Source organism: Lepisma saccharinum, chromosome 9 (assembly GCF_977018435.1).
Source record: "Lepisma saccharinum chromosome 9, izLepSacc3.1, whole genome shotgun sequence".
In the NCBI taxonomy this organism is placed as follows: domain Eukaryota; kingdom Metazoa; phylum Arthropoda; class Insecta; order Zygentoma; family Lepismatidae; genus Lepisma; species Lepisma saccharinum.
In genome coordinates this window covers 83,524,220-83,542,245 of record NC_139237.1, presented here as the reverse complement: position 1 = coordinate 83,542,245, position 18,026 = coordinate 83,524,220, and the positions used below count along the sequence as shown (strand labels likewise).

At 37.2% G+C, this 18,026-nt stretch overlaps 2 protein-coding genes across 3 annotated transcripts; both read left to right on the top strand.

Moving 5' to 3' along the window:
* Nucleotides 1–658: 658 nt before the first annotated feature.
* Nucleotides 659–3,732, top strand: LOC145992776 (uncharacterized). The gene is made up of 2 exons (XM_083129172.1): nucleotides 659–724; nucleotides 2,831–3,732. Exons 1-2 carry the CDS (start codon nucleotides 677–679, stop codon nucleotides 3,710–3,712), a joined length of 930 nt encoding a protein of 309 aa, XP_082985298.1. The 5' UTR covers nucleotides 659–676; the 3' UTR covers nucleotides 3,713–3,732.
* Nucleotides 3,733–4,809: 1,077 nt separating this feature from the next.
* Nucleotides 4,810–12,588, top strand: LOC145992775 (uncharacterized). 2 transcript variants are annotated; one of them, XM_083129170.1, is made up of 3 exons: nucleotides 4,810–4,827; nucleotides 10,174–10,245; nucleotides 11,551–12,588. In XM_083129170.1, the coding sequence occupies exons 2-3, from the start codon at nucleotides 10,198–10,200 to the stop codon at nucleotides 12,436–12,438; spliced, it is 936 nt and encodes a 311-aa protein (XP_082985296.1). In that variant the 5' UTR covers nucleotides 4,810–4,827; nucleotides 10,174–10,197; the 3' UTR covers nucleotides 12,439–12,588. The 2 variants fall into 2 exon arrangements, with proteins under 2 accessions (XP_082985296.1, XP_082985295.1); XM_083129169.1 differs by lacking the exon at nucleotides 4,810–4,827 and adding an exon at nucleotides 8,757–8,777.
* The last annotated feature ends 5,438 nt before the right edge of the window (nucleotides 12,589–18,026 follow it).

The following is an 18,026-nucleotide window of genomic DNA, read 5'->3' as shown; positions in this document are numbered from 1 at the left end:
CATGTTATGTTGTCGAGCAGAATTCAATTTCAACCAACCTTGTTAATACACCAAAACAATACTATTTTTCGATTATTTGCCTCATCTTCTTCTCTACTTCTTCAGGTTCATTACGATGAGAGGGATGAATAATGAACTGATGAAATAGTCCCTAGATTATATAGCAGATACATTGTGGCATTTAGATCTCTAACTTACGAACTTAGAATCATAGGGAGATATTCTAACAACAGAAATGTGTAGAAAATGCTATGTAAGTAAAAGCATTTCTTATATTCACTTCTACTACACGTAACGCGTCTGACTACCATGCTCAAGGTCCCGGGTTCGATCCCCGGCCGGTTCAAATCCGGGAACTTTTCTAACGGTGGAAGCGGCCCCGGCGCCTACCCAGCGTCGAATAACATGGGTACCTGGGGGAAACCCTGGGGGTAAAGGCGGTCAGGAGCGTGATGCTGATCACATCACCCCCACTCACGACCGGATCAAGAAAGTGTGGGGCGTTACCCCCACACCCCCTATACGCCTTCATGGCGTGGTGCTATGCACAGGGGAAGACTTTACCTTTTTTTTTTACTTCTACTACACAAAATTCTATGTCAGCAGTACTAGCAACAATGTATTTAATGTAAATTTGTTTCTTCTCTTCCAGTGAATAAGTTTAGTAAACAACAAAATGGCATACAGGAGTATCATTTGTATCTTGCTTCTACTCGCTTGTCTTGTAAGTACACTGCCTAATGCATTTTGTAATGATAAAAATTCGAAAACTTTACGTAAATAGTAGTAATTATTTAACCTTCGTTTCTATTCAAACATTTCTTATTTGTGTTGGTGTTCTTCACTATTTTCTTATTGCTACTGTGTGATTTACTTTATTATGTAATTCATTGGAAATTTCTGTGTTTGCGATTGCGGCAAGTATTTTAAAAATACAATTTCTCATTATATCCCAATCGAAATGTTTCAATTAAAAGCAATAATCGCAAAAAAGAAAGAAGAAGAGTCATAAGCTGTGTCCTTGTACAGTGGGATCCATGAGCATTATCGTGAAAATTGTCCACCACCACGTACGTGCACTTAATTTGACCCAATAAGAGCTTCAAGAATTAAAAGAAAACTCAAAACAAGCTGTTGACAACTTCTGCACCAGCATACATAAAGATCCATCGCTTAAAAACTCATAGAAAGTAAGATAAAAATTGATGAATATAGTCATGGACGATTTGAACGGTAATACTCATGGATCCCACTGTACATTAGAAATTATTAACTGTATAAATAAAATACACATTTTGTGAACCACGTGGAAGTAGGTCTATGAAAAAACTGAGAAAAGCATTGAACCTATTAAAATTGCGACCTATCATAGAAATATGTAGATATATATAGAAATAGTATAATAATATATATAAATATCATATCTGAGTTATGGCAATTTTACCAATGAATATTTGAACTGTAATATTACGGTATATCCACTGCTAAGGGTATGATATTTCAATTTCGTATTGGATTATCTACAGTTTGCTTGTGTGGTTTGTTTGTTACGTCAGTGTTGACACTTCGCAGTTAGTTTTATTATCTGATTGGATAGAATTTTTCTTGATACGACCCACTCCCTTGTACTGTCAAATTGCTCATCGCTGTTTTCATTCTTATTTAACTCACAATCTATGCTTGTTTTCAGCGAATGAAATTGTGCTGAAGCTGGTGTAGAGGTTGACAACAATCTTCGAAACCATTATGTTTCTAGTCTTGAACCTTGCATTTAAAAAAAACACGGAGGACAATTTGACAGGACATATTTACGATGTATATTCAAGAAGTTTCAGAAATCGTGCATTTATGGGCGATAAGTTGGGTGTTTCTGTCGGAATGCCTGTTGAAAGTGTGACTACTAGAGTTTTGTTTTCGAGTTATATGGAATTAGTAGTTATCCAACTCTTAAAATCAATTATTCTCAAGAAGCTAGAAACCTGTGGTACATTACCCAGATGATTCCCTTTAAATAATAATTTGAAGCTTGTTTTCATAGCCATTCCGCTACACATCTTGCTTATAATGAACGCCTTCACTTAAGAAATACTACCTGTCGCGACTACAGGATGCCATCCTATCTCCAGAGGCTTACTTTAGACACGGAAAACTCACACAGGTCCCACACGGGAACATTTTAGAATTTTCCTCGTATCATATATCTTTTACCCGACTTTTATTTACTTGTATTTTCGTTTATTAATGCGGTCAATTTGAAGCCACTCTGGTTTACCCATTTTTAACAATAAGTTTTAAGTTGCTCACTCTTATTTTAAACCAATTACTGAAATTAAATGCTTAACACAATATCATCCATTTATCACGGTTTATTTTTGATAATGACATTAATATCTGCAGAAACTGATTGAACATGCGTCACGGATGTTACATCAGTTTCTTCATATATTAATGTAATTATCAAATATTTTTGTTTTTTTACTTGATTTTTTTACTTGGCCTTTCTGTCACTTTTGGATAATCGCGGAGATGAGTATGATTGATTATATGAAATTCATGACGAAACACTCGCAACGAACACCCATCTCCAGGCCGAGATTTGAACTCAGGACGCATGGTGTCGTAGCGTGACGCCACGGAAGTCGGCCGACTGGAACATGCTGATTAACGAAAAAATGTGTTAAGGCTATATGTTCAGTTTAAACTAAGGGTGTGTCATTAAAAATGTATTCTAACACAAAGAGTAGTTATTAAACTACCAATCGGTATTTACTCTCACTTGCTTTCTAGTTAGTACACGTTACTAATGCTGTGTTTATTTTATCTTCTCTAGCACAATACGTATGCAGAATTCGCCTTTCCTGCTTTTCACAGCAAGAATGACGTTCGACCACCAACCCAGGCATCCACGAAAGAAGATATCAACATTAAATGTGTAATAACTTTGCATCCTGAAGAACAACTGTCAGAATCTACCAACTGTGAAATCTACGTAGTAGCCCATTCAGATGATACTAACCAGAATTACACCATAATGGAACAAATTACAGTGCAATGCAAATCTTACATCAGCGCCAGTGGTGGTGAATTAGCAACCATAGCCAACGTTACAACAAACTGTAATATCATCGTAACAGCTGTAGTCGTCGATTCTGGGGTAGTTGACACAACGACAGTGGCTTTAACCGCTAGCTGTTCAACAAATACTCTCACAAAACAAAACCTGACTGACACACATCTCTCCGAGACAATACTCGACAACACCAGATGCTACATCGAGTCAGTGGAAGATTCCGTAAAAGAGATTAGCGATTGTTATGTGGAGGAAATCATTCAAGCCGACTTAAGCTCTCAATCAGTCCACGCTGAAACATTCGAAACTTGTGCAACCATTGAGGAAACTAGTCAAACGAGCATAATAACTGACACCAAGTGCTCAGTAGACTCCATAACACAGCAACAATCTGAAATAAACTGCAGAGAACAAACTATTCTTCCAGACAGCACAGTTCATTGTGCCGTACAAGGGGAGGCCACTGTAAATATTGTAAACTCTACGGTGATAGAAGAACAGGAAGCTCTCACAGTCACCTGTCCGCCATCTTCGAAACGACATTTCTACACTGCAAGTAACCCAGAATTCATAAAGAAGACAATTCACTTTCCTTCAGTCCGTTCAGCTAAGAAGCTCCAAAAAGACATTTTCGAACATTGAAGTGCAGACGTCATTGGAGGGGGGGGTGCATCCTTTTGTTTGGAGAAGATCTCATAAAATATGATATAAGAATACTTTAAAACAATTTAGCTAATTCTTGCGATAAGTCGATAAGTCACAATGTTTACAGCATACTGAAATAAACAGATAAAACTTACGAAACTGTGTATAATTTTTTGGCTCTATTTAATAAGTCACAATTGAATACAAAATAGCCGTACTGTAAATTTTTACCTTGAGAGAAGATAAACATTAATAAAGTTCCTTTAAGTATAGTTTTGGTTTACTGAAGGCGCTTAGTAAAATATCGAGTACTTCTAAATACTGAGTAATAGTTGCGAGTAGCTGGTAGCATTAAGAAACACGAAGTTCTCAATTTAAGGTGTTGAAATCTTTAGTTTAATGGGTGAAGAATTGCTGCTAAGTATTACTATCTGATAGCTATCTCGTGTCTAAACTTGTAGCATACTTCATATTATTATATTTCATATTAGTAATTTTCGACATTCTCTTCACTAGCCACCAAAATTACATCTCTGTATATATTAATGGTGTATACACGCATTGGCGGATTTAGCGGGAGAGGCGCAATGTAAAAATCATTGTTAGCATTGTATTACAAAGACTAAAAGTGCTACAGGAATACTTTTCCAAATAGTAAAAGAATAATACAAAATCTAGCACAAATACATTAATCTGCTAGATTCAATAAAGCAACACCGGAAATCGAATCCGGGATTTGTTGATTACAAGACACTACATTAACTAATGGCAAAAACAAGAGTATTAATTATAAGTAAAACATTTCTTTTTTGTGCCAGTTTCTCCTGAGAAAATAAAATCTCAAGTGTATCTCTATCTTTATGAAATCATTGCTGATACAAATAATTTCTCAAAAATGTAATAATGCTATTACCTTATAATGATGGGTTACTAGGTTCGTTTCCTGGTGGAGGTATATTATTGTACCGTAGCTTGGATACCACTTTGATCAGCTTATCTGATTCCACAAATTGGGCATTTAGCACAGCGCGCTACGATGCCAGGTGTCCCGGGTTTGAATCCCGGCCTGAGCATGTGTGTTCTTTCTAATTCACGCGGAAAGAAAATAACAAGTAGGTTTTTCAGTCGATATCAATTTTAAATTCCAATCCCTTAGCGCTCAACTGTTTTTTTCTACTATATTTCACAACTTCCGTTGCAATTATTAAAACACAATTTAGACTTCTTCCTCTAGTATCATGTTACAAATGAAAAGTTGCATAAGTCTTTCTTCGTCTCTTGTTACTCAACAACAACGAATCTAAATGAACAATTTTAAATTGCTTTACATTTATGCAATGTTCTTGAGCAAAGAGTCCATGTTGATTTTACTTACGAACATAGCTAAACACGTCCAGTCATGAACACTTCTCGGTTGTAACTAGTGTTGGGCAATATATGGTCCAAACGATATATCGCGATATTGAAAAAATATAGTCCAGGCGATATCTACTAGACAATATATCGTCATGATATTTTAGTGATATATATCGTGTCGGCAATATATAGTCACGATATTTTGGTGATATATATCGTCACGATATTTTGGCGATATATGCCGTGGAGACGATATCGCCGACATCACGATACAGAAAATTATAATATCGTATGGTATCGTGTGTGACGATATTTTCTTGACGATATGTCGCCATATGAAATTTCCGATATCGTCCATCTCAACTAGTTTCTTTGTTTTTTGTCAAAATGGAGTTATTGTGTGAGTTCTTGTTTTAAGTCCACTTTATACACAAAAAGCTAATCGAGACTAAGCCTACAGTTTAAAGTAGAATCCGAAACACCGAGTACCGTATCAGGAACTCAACCACTTGATCACAAAGCGAAGACGTTACTAATACGTCATCGAAAAGACCAGACGTTAGCCAAAGTGGAAAACGATGGCAAGTTTTGGTTTCAAGAAACCTTGTTGAACCTGGTGGTCTTCTAGATTTCAGCCAATCAGGTTATGAAGGCAGTTTCAAGAATATTAGAATCTTAATCAAGAGGTCCCGAATTCGATACCCGGTGGAGGCATGTAGCGGTTCGAATCACAGAGTAAACTGATCAGTCTATCTGTGTATAAGTGGGCATAAAGCAACAACTCAAATTCAATATTACAATCTTTAAAGACGATGAAAGATGCTAAGCTTTATCATTTTAAGAAAATACAAAAAAAGTTTGAATTTATTATTGAAAAAGTGCTACAAACACAAATACTTGAAAAAATGCATTTGGCATCTCAAATTCTGAAATCAGAAAACATGGACTTGGAAAAAGTTTCGACCTTCTGAAAAGTGCTTCAATTTCGTTATCCGAATACACACATTGTCGTTGTCTCATGGGGAATTGAACCGAAATTGAATAAAAGTAAAATAATTCGACACGTAAAAGGTCATTTTGATTAACTACATGTATGTCTGGATAAAAGGCCTATTTTAGAACAACAGTATTTAATGCTTATTCTGACATGGTTATTGCTCAAAAACAGATTTCCGGGCGTCGATAAAACTTATTGAGGAATTCGATTTCTGTAAAGAAGAGGTTAAGTGCGTAGTTATTTTCTCCTTTTGAATTCACAAGTTTATGTCACATTTGTCATATCAAAACCACAAAAAAGCTACTGTTCGTACATCTAGAGATCTTTACACATACTATATCGTTTCTTTAGTATCTCCACCCAACAAGGTTTTTCAATGGCTATCTAAAATTGTACAAGAACCCCTGATTTATCAGTATTCTTGTCGAAAATTTGTTTTCACAACTATCCAGTAGAGAAATTTCTGCATTAACTCACACGCAACAATTTTAACATCACTATACTACGCTCATGCTAGTATATGATAGTGCTGTATGCCGCAAATTAACAATGCTTTCAAATTTCCATTAATGATCTGACCGGCACAATTGAACAGCCATGATAATTCTATGTTTAGAAAAAAATATACTTATAAATTAAATTGTATGTATTAGCAACGATTTTTATAATGAATAACATGTCTGTGAATGGGTAACATTTTAGCATCACGACTGAAGTTGGGAACAATTTGGGTCAGGGATTAAAAAGAGTGAACTACCCCGACTAAATCAGGACGCCTGATAGCCTTTCATCAATACTCAAATAACTTAAGTTACTAAATATGCAGACTGCATAGACTCATTGACCCTGCCTCTCTCCAGGAACAACCCATTCATTTATGCAAAGACAAAACCGAAATTCTTGCACCATCTGAAAAATGGTCAATGTTATTTGGGAAAATGTCATAGTTTGGGGGTTGGAAAGGTATACAGCATATGTATCCACTGGGATTGGGTGACAGAACAGCAGCTGGCTGAACCTCACCCTTTAATAAAGTATAACTGAATTGAATTGAATGTATGTAGGTATTATAGGTGTGTGTGTATATATATATATATATATATATATATATATATATATATATATATATATATATTTGCGTGTGTGTATGTGAGAAAGAGAAAGGGGAGAGACAGAAATTAATATTTCAAAAGAGTAATTTCTGTTTGACAGAAACAGTATGGAAATGGGACAAACACAAGAAGATCTATGTTAGAAAATGTGGTGCCAGTTAGAAAAAAAATATGTGTCTCGTATCCGTAATACACCTCATTTCAAATACAAAGATACTCTGCCATACTAAACGGTGTCTTTGTGAAAATAATTTAGATCATAGGCGTAACTAGCGAAGAGTCATGGGTTCCGAACTCCTTTGACCTACATGCGATCCCCTTTCCCCGGAAATTCTCACTGGACATTGGAAATCCTCATTTCACACATACGTGGGTCGTTCAATATATAAGTTTCCGAATGCTGTAAAAATTTTTATTTTTAAGATACATTAGAAAACTATACATGCATGTGTAGGAGGATCCTTCCTCACTTTTCCACATAATCCCCATAAAGATTCAGGCATTTGTCCCACCGTTCCACCAATTTGTCCATACCCTTTGCAAGAAAATCAGGGCACTGGCTATTGAGCACTATTCTCACATTACGATTCACTTCTTCACCTATTTCGAAACGGTAACCTTGCAATTCAGACTTTAACACCGGAAAAAGATGGAAATCACTCGGCGCTAAATCGGGGCTGTATGGAGGGTGGGGCAGCCGTTCCCGCCCCAATTCTTCAATTTTGTGTTGTGTTTGCACTGCTGAGTGGGGCGCGAGCGTTATCGTCGAGAAGAATGATACCAGCTGACAGGAGACCTGGTCGCTTATGTCGAATTGCGTTTTTCAGTTTATCTAATGTTTGACAATAACGGTCAGCATTAATTGTTCTTCCTCGTTCCAAAAAGTCCATAAGCAGAATGCCCTTAGCATCCATGCTTCTGAACTCCTTATGACGCGAGCCCACGTTTTCCGAACACGCATTTACTTTTCGCCCTTGAGCGCATGCTCCTTTACGTCTGATAACGAATCGATTGTTGTTTCTTGTAGACGAAGGATGGCGCTTGTCAACCATGTGCTTCTTTTTAATGGCATTGCTTTATACAATATTTTATAGCACAGGGAAACTTATATATTGAACGTCCCTAGTACATCAACAATTTGTACACAAGGATCTCTCTACTTGGACTCTCCTTCTGATTCAGATTGACGTTCATTATGATGTAACTAGGAACTGTCTGCACTGCTATCGTAGTTATATAGTCTTTGGCAAATCTCATCCAAGATATTAAAAATTATGACGCTCAATTGATTTTATCGTGCAAGATAAACTTTGGGAAAGACGATACTGCGTGAATCAACTTTTCTGCGTAAGATATAATAACGCACGTAATACATAACAAAAAAAATAATCACACGTGAATCAACAAGCAACAATATATTCAAAAACAATACCAGGATATGATTAATAATGGAAGTTTTTGTTGTTAATTCTTTGAAGTGTCACATGATTCGAGTTGCCATTCTTGCAATAATTCTGAAGTGGGCTACAAAGTTGTATAAAAACTGTGGTCAAACGTAGAGGCATTCAGTTAGCTAGAAAGTTTTCACAGCTGAAAGGTAAGTACCCAAATTGGTATTACAGAGTAAATTTTAAAAGGTTTTATTCCACACATCGTTATTCTCCAGTTTTCTTTTCAAACAATGTATCGCCTATTTCTCTTCATGTTAAGAGTTTGTTTTTACACACAGAGAGACTTATCGAGACTGAAACAATGTTAAAAATGGAATTCGAACAACTGTACTTCCACCGGGTATCGAACCCAAGAACCCTTGGTTACAAGGCGACGACGTTACTACAGCGCCATAGGGGATACACTACTTCTGCCCAAGGCCACTCACATGTTGTTTTTTTCCCTCAGGGGAAAAAGCAATGTTTAAAGTGGGGAAAACGTAGAGTGATGCTTTCCCTCAGTTAAGAGAATTCTCATAAAGTATCCACAGCACTAGGATAATTTGCATACGCACTTAATCTGCTGCATTTCACGGCACTCCTCGTCCATGTTTTCATGCAAATTTTATTTTTCTACCTTTGGTACTTTCTGAGTTCAAACGAAAGATCAGGGACGACCATTGTTGCAATCAGTATTTTCTTTAATTTTGCTGATAAGGGTCCTCAAAATTATCTTAAATCACACAGACCAATACTTACTTTCACAGGTGTGATCTTCTATCCTATCGCTTCATTAGTACCCTCTCCCCCCTACATCTTTTCGAGTTAGTACATTTTGACCGATAACAAAGCACTCAACAAAGTTCTTCCTTTGTGCTTCATCGAATTTACGATTCCGTTCCAAGAGGTGAGCGTATACTTATCGTACGTAACAATCCCAAATCCATGTACAAATTTGCACCATTCGACAAAAATTCAATGTAATACACTCTGTCTCGGAAATTTGTGGGGCAAGGCCGCGCATAACGCTAGAGAACGCGAGAGGGAGTGGGAGGAGCAAAGCAGTGCACGCTGCTGCAAAAGCTGTTAGCTGCAGCTGCGTTTTTCCCTCCATGCACTCACTTTCCCTTTCACATGTTCATTGGTCGAACCCTCCGGAATCACTTCTTGCGCAAACGACTTGTTTTCATGAGCTTGCTCCAAAGAACCTCGGGACAGAATGAAGTGCCTCTGTGTGCTCGTCGTCTCAGAAAAGAATTTCGTGTGGGGAAAGGCATGTTCAAGATTTGTCTGTCTGCTTGACCTTGCAAGTTTAAGCTAATGTATGCACATGATCAATTTAAAGTCATTGTGAAATGAAATGGAATGGTTCATTACGATGAGCAAGATTCATGCTAAGCTGATGAAATAGATCATTGAACAGATACAAATAGAGATATTGTGTTAACAGAAATATGCATAAAATGCTATGTAAGAAGTAAAACTATTTCTTAAATTCATTGCTACTGCATAAATGCAATATCAACATTTCTACCAATAAAATATATGTTTGTTCTCTTCCAGTGTACAAGTTCAGTAAACAGCAAAATGGCATTCAGGAGTAACATTTGTATCTTGCTTCTAGTTGCTTGTCTCGTAAGTATATTTTGGAATGACAATAATTAGGTAATAGATCCTATGACGTAAATAGGAGTAAATGCTTAAACTAAGCTTAACTTAAAAAAATCTTCTCTGTGTTGATGTTCTTCACCGTTTTCATATTGCATTACTGTATTGTATGATATACAGTATTATGTAATTTGTAAGAACTTTTTCCTTGTGATTATCACAAGTATTTTAAAAAAAAAATTTCGTCGATTATTCATTTATTTCTCATTCGAAATGTTTTAATACGAACAATAATCGCATTAGAAATCACTAAATTTATAGCTAAAGTACACATTTAGTGAATGACTATAGTATTATCACAATTATTAGCGGGAAAGTAGATCTATAAACAACGTCGAAAAACATTATACTTCTTAAAATACATTACTGACTGTAATCTAATTAGTTTGAGACCACTATAGAAGATAATGAATTCTGTGTGAGACAAAGAGCTTATATACGCTCTTTGGTGTGAGGAACATATTGGTAATTCTACCGTAACCAATGGATATGTTAACTGTAACATTTGGGTACGCTTATCTGCTGATATGAGTACGTCTTTTATTTCGTATTAGATATTCTGTAGCTTTCCTTGTGTGGTTTACTTATAACATCACTATTGAAACTTCGGATTAGTCTGAAAATTTAAGGTAAGAAAGAAAGGGTACTGATTATGAGAAGGGAAAATAACATCCCAACCATTCAGATGTGATTAATATATTTGCAAGAAAAAAAAACAAGATATTTGTACTATTCAGTGACACTAAGAATGATCTCTATGCAAGTGGCTGGAAATTAACATCTTTCCTTTTACCATTATCTGATTGGGTAGCATTTACCTTCCTACTACTCACTCCCTTGTACTGTACGATTTATGAGTGTTATCAATCAAATTGTCATGTCGCCAATCCTTGCGGTAAAGAGAAATAAGAGCATTGTTGACAGTTTGGTATGGGGCTTACTCCATACTTCTAAATCTCAATACATGTTATACCAAACTTCTGCGTTGGTTTTGATAAAAAGGACCAGATCTCATATTACTCAAGACCTGCACACAGAAACCAACCAAGCTAGCAAATAACGTGGATAGTGTATTCCTACCATCTCCCTTACTCAACATTATGTTCCCGATCAAGTGAAAGTTTCACTTAAGCAATGGCCAAATTACATAAATAAATATTAACGAAACGGTAATTGAAGGTACAGGCATATTATCACAGGGTATACACTAACGAGTAAGGTTACCCCTGGCTGCACCCCTGCTAATGTACTCTATTTTTATATCTTCTCTAGCACAATACATATGCACAATTTGCCTCTCCTGCTGTTCATATTAAGAATGATGTTCGACCACCACCAAGTCAGGCTGCATCCACGAAAGAAGATATCAACCTTAGATGTGTAATAACTTCGCATCCTGAAGGCCAACTGTCAGAATCTACCAACTGTGAAATCGACGTAAGGGTCCAATCAGATGATACTAACCAAAATTACACCATCATGGAACAAATCTCAGTGCAATGCGAATCTAATGTTAGCGTCAGTGTTGGCGAGTTGGCATCCATAGCCAACGTTACAACCAGCTGTAATATTAACTCAACCGTTGTCATCAACGATTCTGGGGTAGTTGACACAACGACGGTGGCTTTAACCGCTAGCTGTTCAACAAATACTCTCACAAAACTAAACCTGAGCGACACACATCTCTCCGAAACAATACTCGACAACACCAGATGCTACATCGAGTCAGTGGAAGATTCCGTAAAAGAGATAAGCGATTGTTATGTGGAGGAAATCATTCAAGCTGACTTAAGCTCTCAATCAGTCCACGCTGAAACATTCGAAACTTGTGCAACCATTGAGGAAACTAGTCAAACGAGCATAATAACTGACACCAAGTGCTCAGTAGACTCCATAACACAGCAACAATCTGAAATAAACTGCAGCGAACAAACTATTCTTCCTGACAGCACAGTTCATTGTGCCGTACAAGGGGAGGCCACTGTAAATATCGTAAACTCTACGGTGATAGAAGAACAGGAAGCTCTCACAGTCACCTGTCCGCCATCTTCGAAACGACATTTCTACACTGCAAGCAACCCAGAATTCATAAAGAAGACAATTCACTTTCCTTCAGTCCGTTCAGCTAAGAAGCTCCAAAAAGACATTTACCAGTATTGAGTGAAAGATGTAATTGTGAAAAAAATCCATCTTTTTGTTTGTAGCACATCTGTATATCTTCTCAAATATGATGTAACAGCTCTTTAAAATAATTTAATCCTTGTGATAAGTTACAATGTTTACATAAAGTAAAATAAACAGGTAACACTTTTCGAAACTGTGTGTGGTTTTTTTTCTATATATTTTTAAGTCGCAATTGAATACATAATAAGTTACTATAAACTTTTACTTTGAAAAGGGTTAACACTAACAAAGTTTCTTTAAGTACAATTTCGATTTCGTTTTTGTGCTTGTGTTTCTCAACATACTGAAGAACCTTAGTAAAAATCGAGTACTTCTAAATACTGAGTAGGGGTCCCGGGTTCGATACCCGGTGGAGGCTCATAGTCGTATCGTACCCAAGGTATTGGGTAGGATGTATAAATTCTTAGCATAGTAGGAAACAGAGATAGGAATGCTGAATAAGCAATCAGGCAAAGGTCGGGTGATTGACTTGGAAGGCGCATGTGGCATGAGTGTTGGAATTGTCAGGAGGTGTGATCAGTTGGCGAGAATACGAGAGAGAGTAAGGACTACGGATTGTGAGAGAGGAGCAAAGTGGGGAACGACTATTGGACGATGGTGTGTGACAAGAGACAAGTGATAGTTGAGAGGACAAGCTAGGAACAATCTCCATATATTTGTAAGGCAAGTAATATCCTTTCTTTAACCAATCCATATCGGTTCAGTCATGGAGAGTATAAAACCCATATCTAATCTAAGCTAATTTCTATCGCCATTCCTTTAAAAGGTAACCTCTTGCATTTATCACATTTAGGCCAAGCGAGTGATAACCATCTGAGAGATGAATGAGGAATATCTACATCACCCAATTAAATCTAGAGGTTCTTGGTTCGATCCCAAACGCAGCATGGGAGTTGCGTTACGTGGTGGAGGCTGCTTAGGGCTTCTCATCCATTTTTTTTGCAAATGCGATGCGAAAACACTGCAGTACGTGAAATGCTGCGATTTTCATCTATTTCATCCCGAAATATGATGAAAATAATAGGGCCTTCTAGCTTTTCAAATTACGTATGGGAGATATGGCGCCGGAATTTTCACTTGTTAGCGCTTCACGTTGTGTTAATAATCAATTATTACCAAATATCAAGAAAATAAAGCAAGAGGTAGGCCTAGCAATATGGTACGCGGTAAGGCGCAAATAAATAAGAGTAGAGTTTCAACTAGGTTATTCGGCGATTGGCTTGTGAAAAGATGAGAATTAACATTAGGATGTTGCATAAAGGTTGGTTAAATATTTTAAAGATGTGTTCGGTACTGTCGTCACTGTTACGCGATTGTTGAACCTAACTTATCAAAATTCCGGGAGAGTAAACAATTGAATTGCTGATAATGTCCTGTCAAAGCCACGGGGGATGAGAAAAGAAAACAAGCAACTTAGTGCTAATTTTAAGCTAATCAAGCATTTTTCCTGCGCATAGGCTAATCATAAAATCATGGCGCAATCTAGATTTATTCACCCCGACATTCTCGAAACTATCCAGTTTCAAGGTAACATTCACGAGGATGTATTAAAATTCATTGACAAATTTAAAAGTTTAGCTATTCTTAATGAGTGGAATGACTTAAAGAAAAGGCAATTGCTACCGGCATTTTTGGCTGATTCAGCATTGGAATGGTTCAATACTTGGAGTCGAACTCAGGAAGCACAGGATATAGATTTTGTAACTTTAAAAACTAAAATTGTGGAAGAATTTACGGAACCGGGGGATACTTTTCAATTAGAAGAACAAATCAGATTACGCTTCCATCAGGAAAATGAACCTGTTTCAAAATATGTAAGAGAAAAACATTTATTGTTATTCAAATTAGATCCTGCCATGGACATTAGTGAGCAAATTAAGCAAATAAGCGGGGGTTTACAACCTAACTTTATGAAAGAAGTTTATAACAGGGAATATGATTCAGTGCATGAGATGTTACGAGACCTGAAAAATGTTGAACAATTCAAATATCTTGTGCAAAAACGTAAAATTTTAGAAACTGAATGTGAGACAATGAAAGCTCTGTCGTGTTCTGAATCGAGTCGAGCATACATGCCGACTCAGCAAGCTATCACGTTGCAGCGCACGGTCAATGGTCATGTTGACATAAGTTATTCTCAGGCTAATCGGGAGATCGAGGAAAGATTAAATGCACTACAACAAGACCTTGATCAATTACAGTCGAACACGGGACTCCAATCTCATGAGTCAGATTTAGTTTCGCAATTTCAGAATCTTGAGGCTAAAGTAAATGCACTGGCAGAACATCGGAAAAAACATTCATTCACTGAGTCATCATTCTCATATACAGTTAGAGAAAATGAACATAGAGATAGAAACAATAGGAGAACCTATTATCATAATAGTAATCATAGAGCTCAGAATAGAAATACTTGGCATAACAACCACAATAATAATCTCGACACACAGTCGCAAAGCTCGCATAGGGGGCGATGGCGCAATGGCGGTAACCCTCGATTTCAGCGTTCGCATTTTTCATCTTCATCGCCGCGAACATTTTTGGAGCAACAACAGGGGCGCGATGATCCAAATAACCATACTAATCAGGTTGTAAATACAAATCATTCTACTTTTCGTCAGAACAGAAGCAATTTCAAACGAGTAAGACCTGCATATGACGGGGACCTAGGTGTAGGACCTACGGGGAAAACTCTAACGGTCTCTACTTTTCCTTCTGAAGATTTGATTTACATCAATGTGAAAGTAGATGGGGAAATTCGACAGTTCATCCTGGATAGTGGAAGTCAAATTTCGGTAACTGGAGATAAGAACATACCAGTCAATGCCAAGCGATTTAATATAAATACTGCGATTAGAGGGGTCACTAATAGTCAACTGACGGTTAAGGAAATTGTGTTACTACCATTTTCTATACATAACCAAACATTTGTTCATCCATTTAGAATCGTTAAGGATTTTAATCAAGTTACCATATTAGGAAATGATTTCTTGAAGGGAAAAAAGGCTAAGTTAGATTTTGAGGAAAATAAGCTTACCTTGCATAGATTTGGCACACCTCCTAGAAACCAAATTAAAAATGAGAATAAGAAAGCTTTTGACGTGTCAATCAAAGTTTCCCATTTATTACAGCATGTTTTGCAACCAGAATTTGTAGCTGCTAAAAAGATAAAAGTGAAACCCAGGACACATTTGTGCATTCCACTGAAATTGGCTAATTCATATGACAAAGATAGGACACTCTTGGAACCGGACCTACAGTTTCAAGAGAAAACGGGATTGATGGTTGCCAGAGCAATTATTAATCCGGATTCGAATCTCATTTGGATCACAAATCCTTTAAATTATAATGTTACAATTAAGAAAGGCACTATTATCGGGAAAGCTGAAACATGGGATAGGCCAATCATGAGTAACAATAATGATGAGAATAAGGATGAAATTGGTGAACAGGCACAGGTTTTTGCGACGGAAGAGTCAGGGAACGTCAGTGACGCACGGGCGGACCCTAGTCGGTTTGATGTGAATCCGAATTTAGAACCCCAGCAAAAGGAGCAACTTTTGGCTGTTTTAGTGAAATATCCACATGTTTTTGCGTGGTCAAAGGATGATATAGGTAGAGCCACGAATTATAAACATAGAATTCAACTAAAAGATGACACAGAATTTCACTTAAAATCCTACCCGATTCCAGTTCACCTTCGTGATGAAATTAAAGATCAGATTGAGACTTTATTAAAGCAAGGTGTTATTTCTCCTACAAAATCACCCTTTAACTCTCCAGTTATCCTTGTAAAGAAGGCAAAGGGGGGTTATAGATTATGCCAGGATTATCGCAGATTGAATGTTTCGTCTGTATTTGACGCTCTGGGTGTGAATAACATCAATGAAATATTATACAATATGGGGGGCAAGAAATACTACTGTACGGCGGACTTGAAGAGCGGATTCTTTAATATTCCTCTCACCGAGGATAGTAAGAAATATACAGCATTTACAATACCAGGAATGTCACAGTATCAAATGAACGTCGTGCCACAGGGCCACGTCAGTTCATCAAGTGCGATGACTCGTTGCATTCACCTTGCTTGCTCAAATTTGGATCCCAATCACTTTGCCCATTATGTGGACGATTTATTTTGCTTCGGAAATACCTTTGAAGAAATGCTCGTAACTCTGGAGAAAATGTTACAATGTTTACAGGCCGCGGGATTGAAGCTTGCAATAGAAAAATGTCACTTCGGATACACCGAGATTATTGCTTTAGGACATAAAATTTCAAAATTTGGCTATCGGATCAATGACAAAATCATTGATTCTATCAAGAAATATAAGACACCGACAACTGTGAAACAAGTTCGCACATTTCTCGGATTAACATCTTATGTCAGGAAGTTTTTAAAATCATATTCCGAGATGGCACTTCCCTTGCAAAAATTGATAGGGAAAAAGAAGAAATTTCTCTGGGGGGAAGAACAGCAAACTGCGTTTAAGAGATTGAAAGAAGCTTTACTTACAGCTCCTGTATTAATGGCATATGATCCATCCAAAGAAGTAAGGGTATATACGGATGCAAGCAGTAAGGCTATTGGCGCGGTGATTTTACAACCGAATGCGAACGGTGATTTTCAGCCTATTTCCTACTGCAGTAGAGTTTTAAAAGACCATGAAACTCGACTTTCAACCATCGAGCAAGAATTGTTGGCAATCATATACGCATTTAAGTCATTCAGATTATTTTTACTTGGGAGACATTTCGAATTATTTACCGACAACCAAGCAATCACATTCATTCGCTCCTCAACGCAACTTTCAAACAAATTATTTAGATGGTACACGTTGATGGCCGAGTTCGATTTTACGCCAATTCACTGCAAAACTACACAAAATATGGCGGATGCTATCAGCAGAGAAACAGAACATGATCCACAGGGAGAAGACGAGGAGCTTCCAGAGCCACGTACATTGTTATTGTTAGATGAGACAATTGATGTTGCTATACACCAACGAGAGGATTCTTTTTTTGGACATATCATCAATATTTTGGAAGGAAAAGAAGACGAGGGGGGCAACAACCCACCCAACCCCTCCCTGCAGAGGCAAGCTTGCTATTATGTTATGGAAAATGGACTTCTTTATAGACAACATAAACTGGGAGCTACGACTAAAAAATTATTATGCATACCGAAGTCACTTCGCAACACTGTTATTGAGACATTACATAGTTTACCAGCTGGAGGAGCGCATTACGGCTTCACTAAAACATACAAGAATGCACTGGATAGGATTTACTTTCCATTTATGAAGAACCATATTCAGAAAATGGTCAAGGAATGTGTAATTTGTCAGCAGAATAAGCGCATAAAAGGAGCGCCATATGGAGAACTTTTAACGTTCAACTCACAGAAACCATTCGATAGAATCGCTTTAGATTTTAGCGGACCGTATCCACCAAGTGGTTTGCTCCGCCATAAATATATACTAAGTGCAATCGATCATGGTACTCGATTTTTAATTGCTCAATCAGTAGCAGATACTTCAAGTGAGACAGCAGCTAACTTCCTT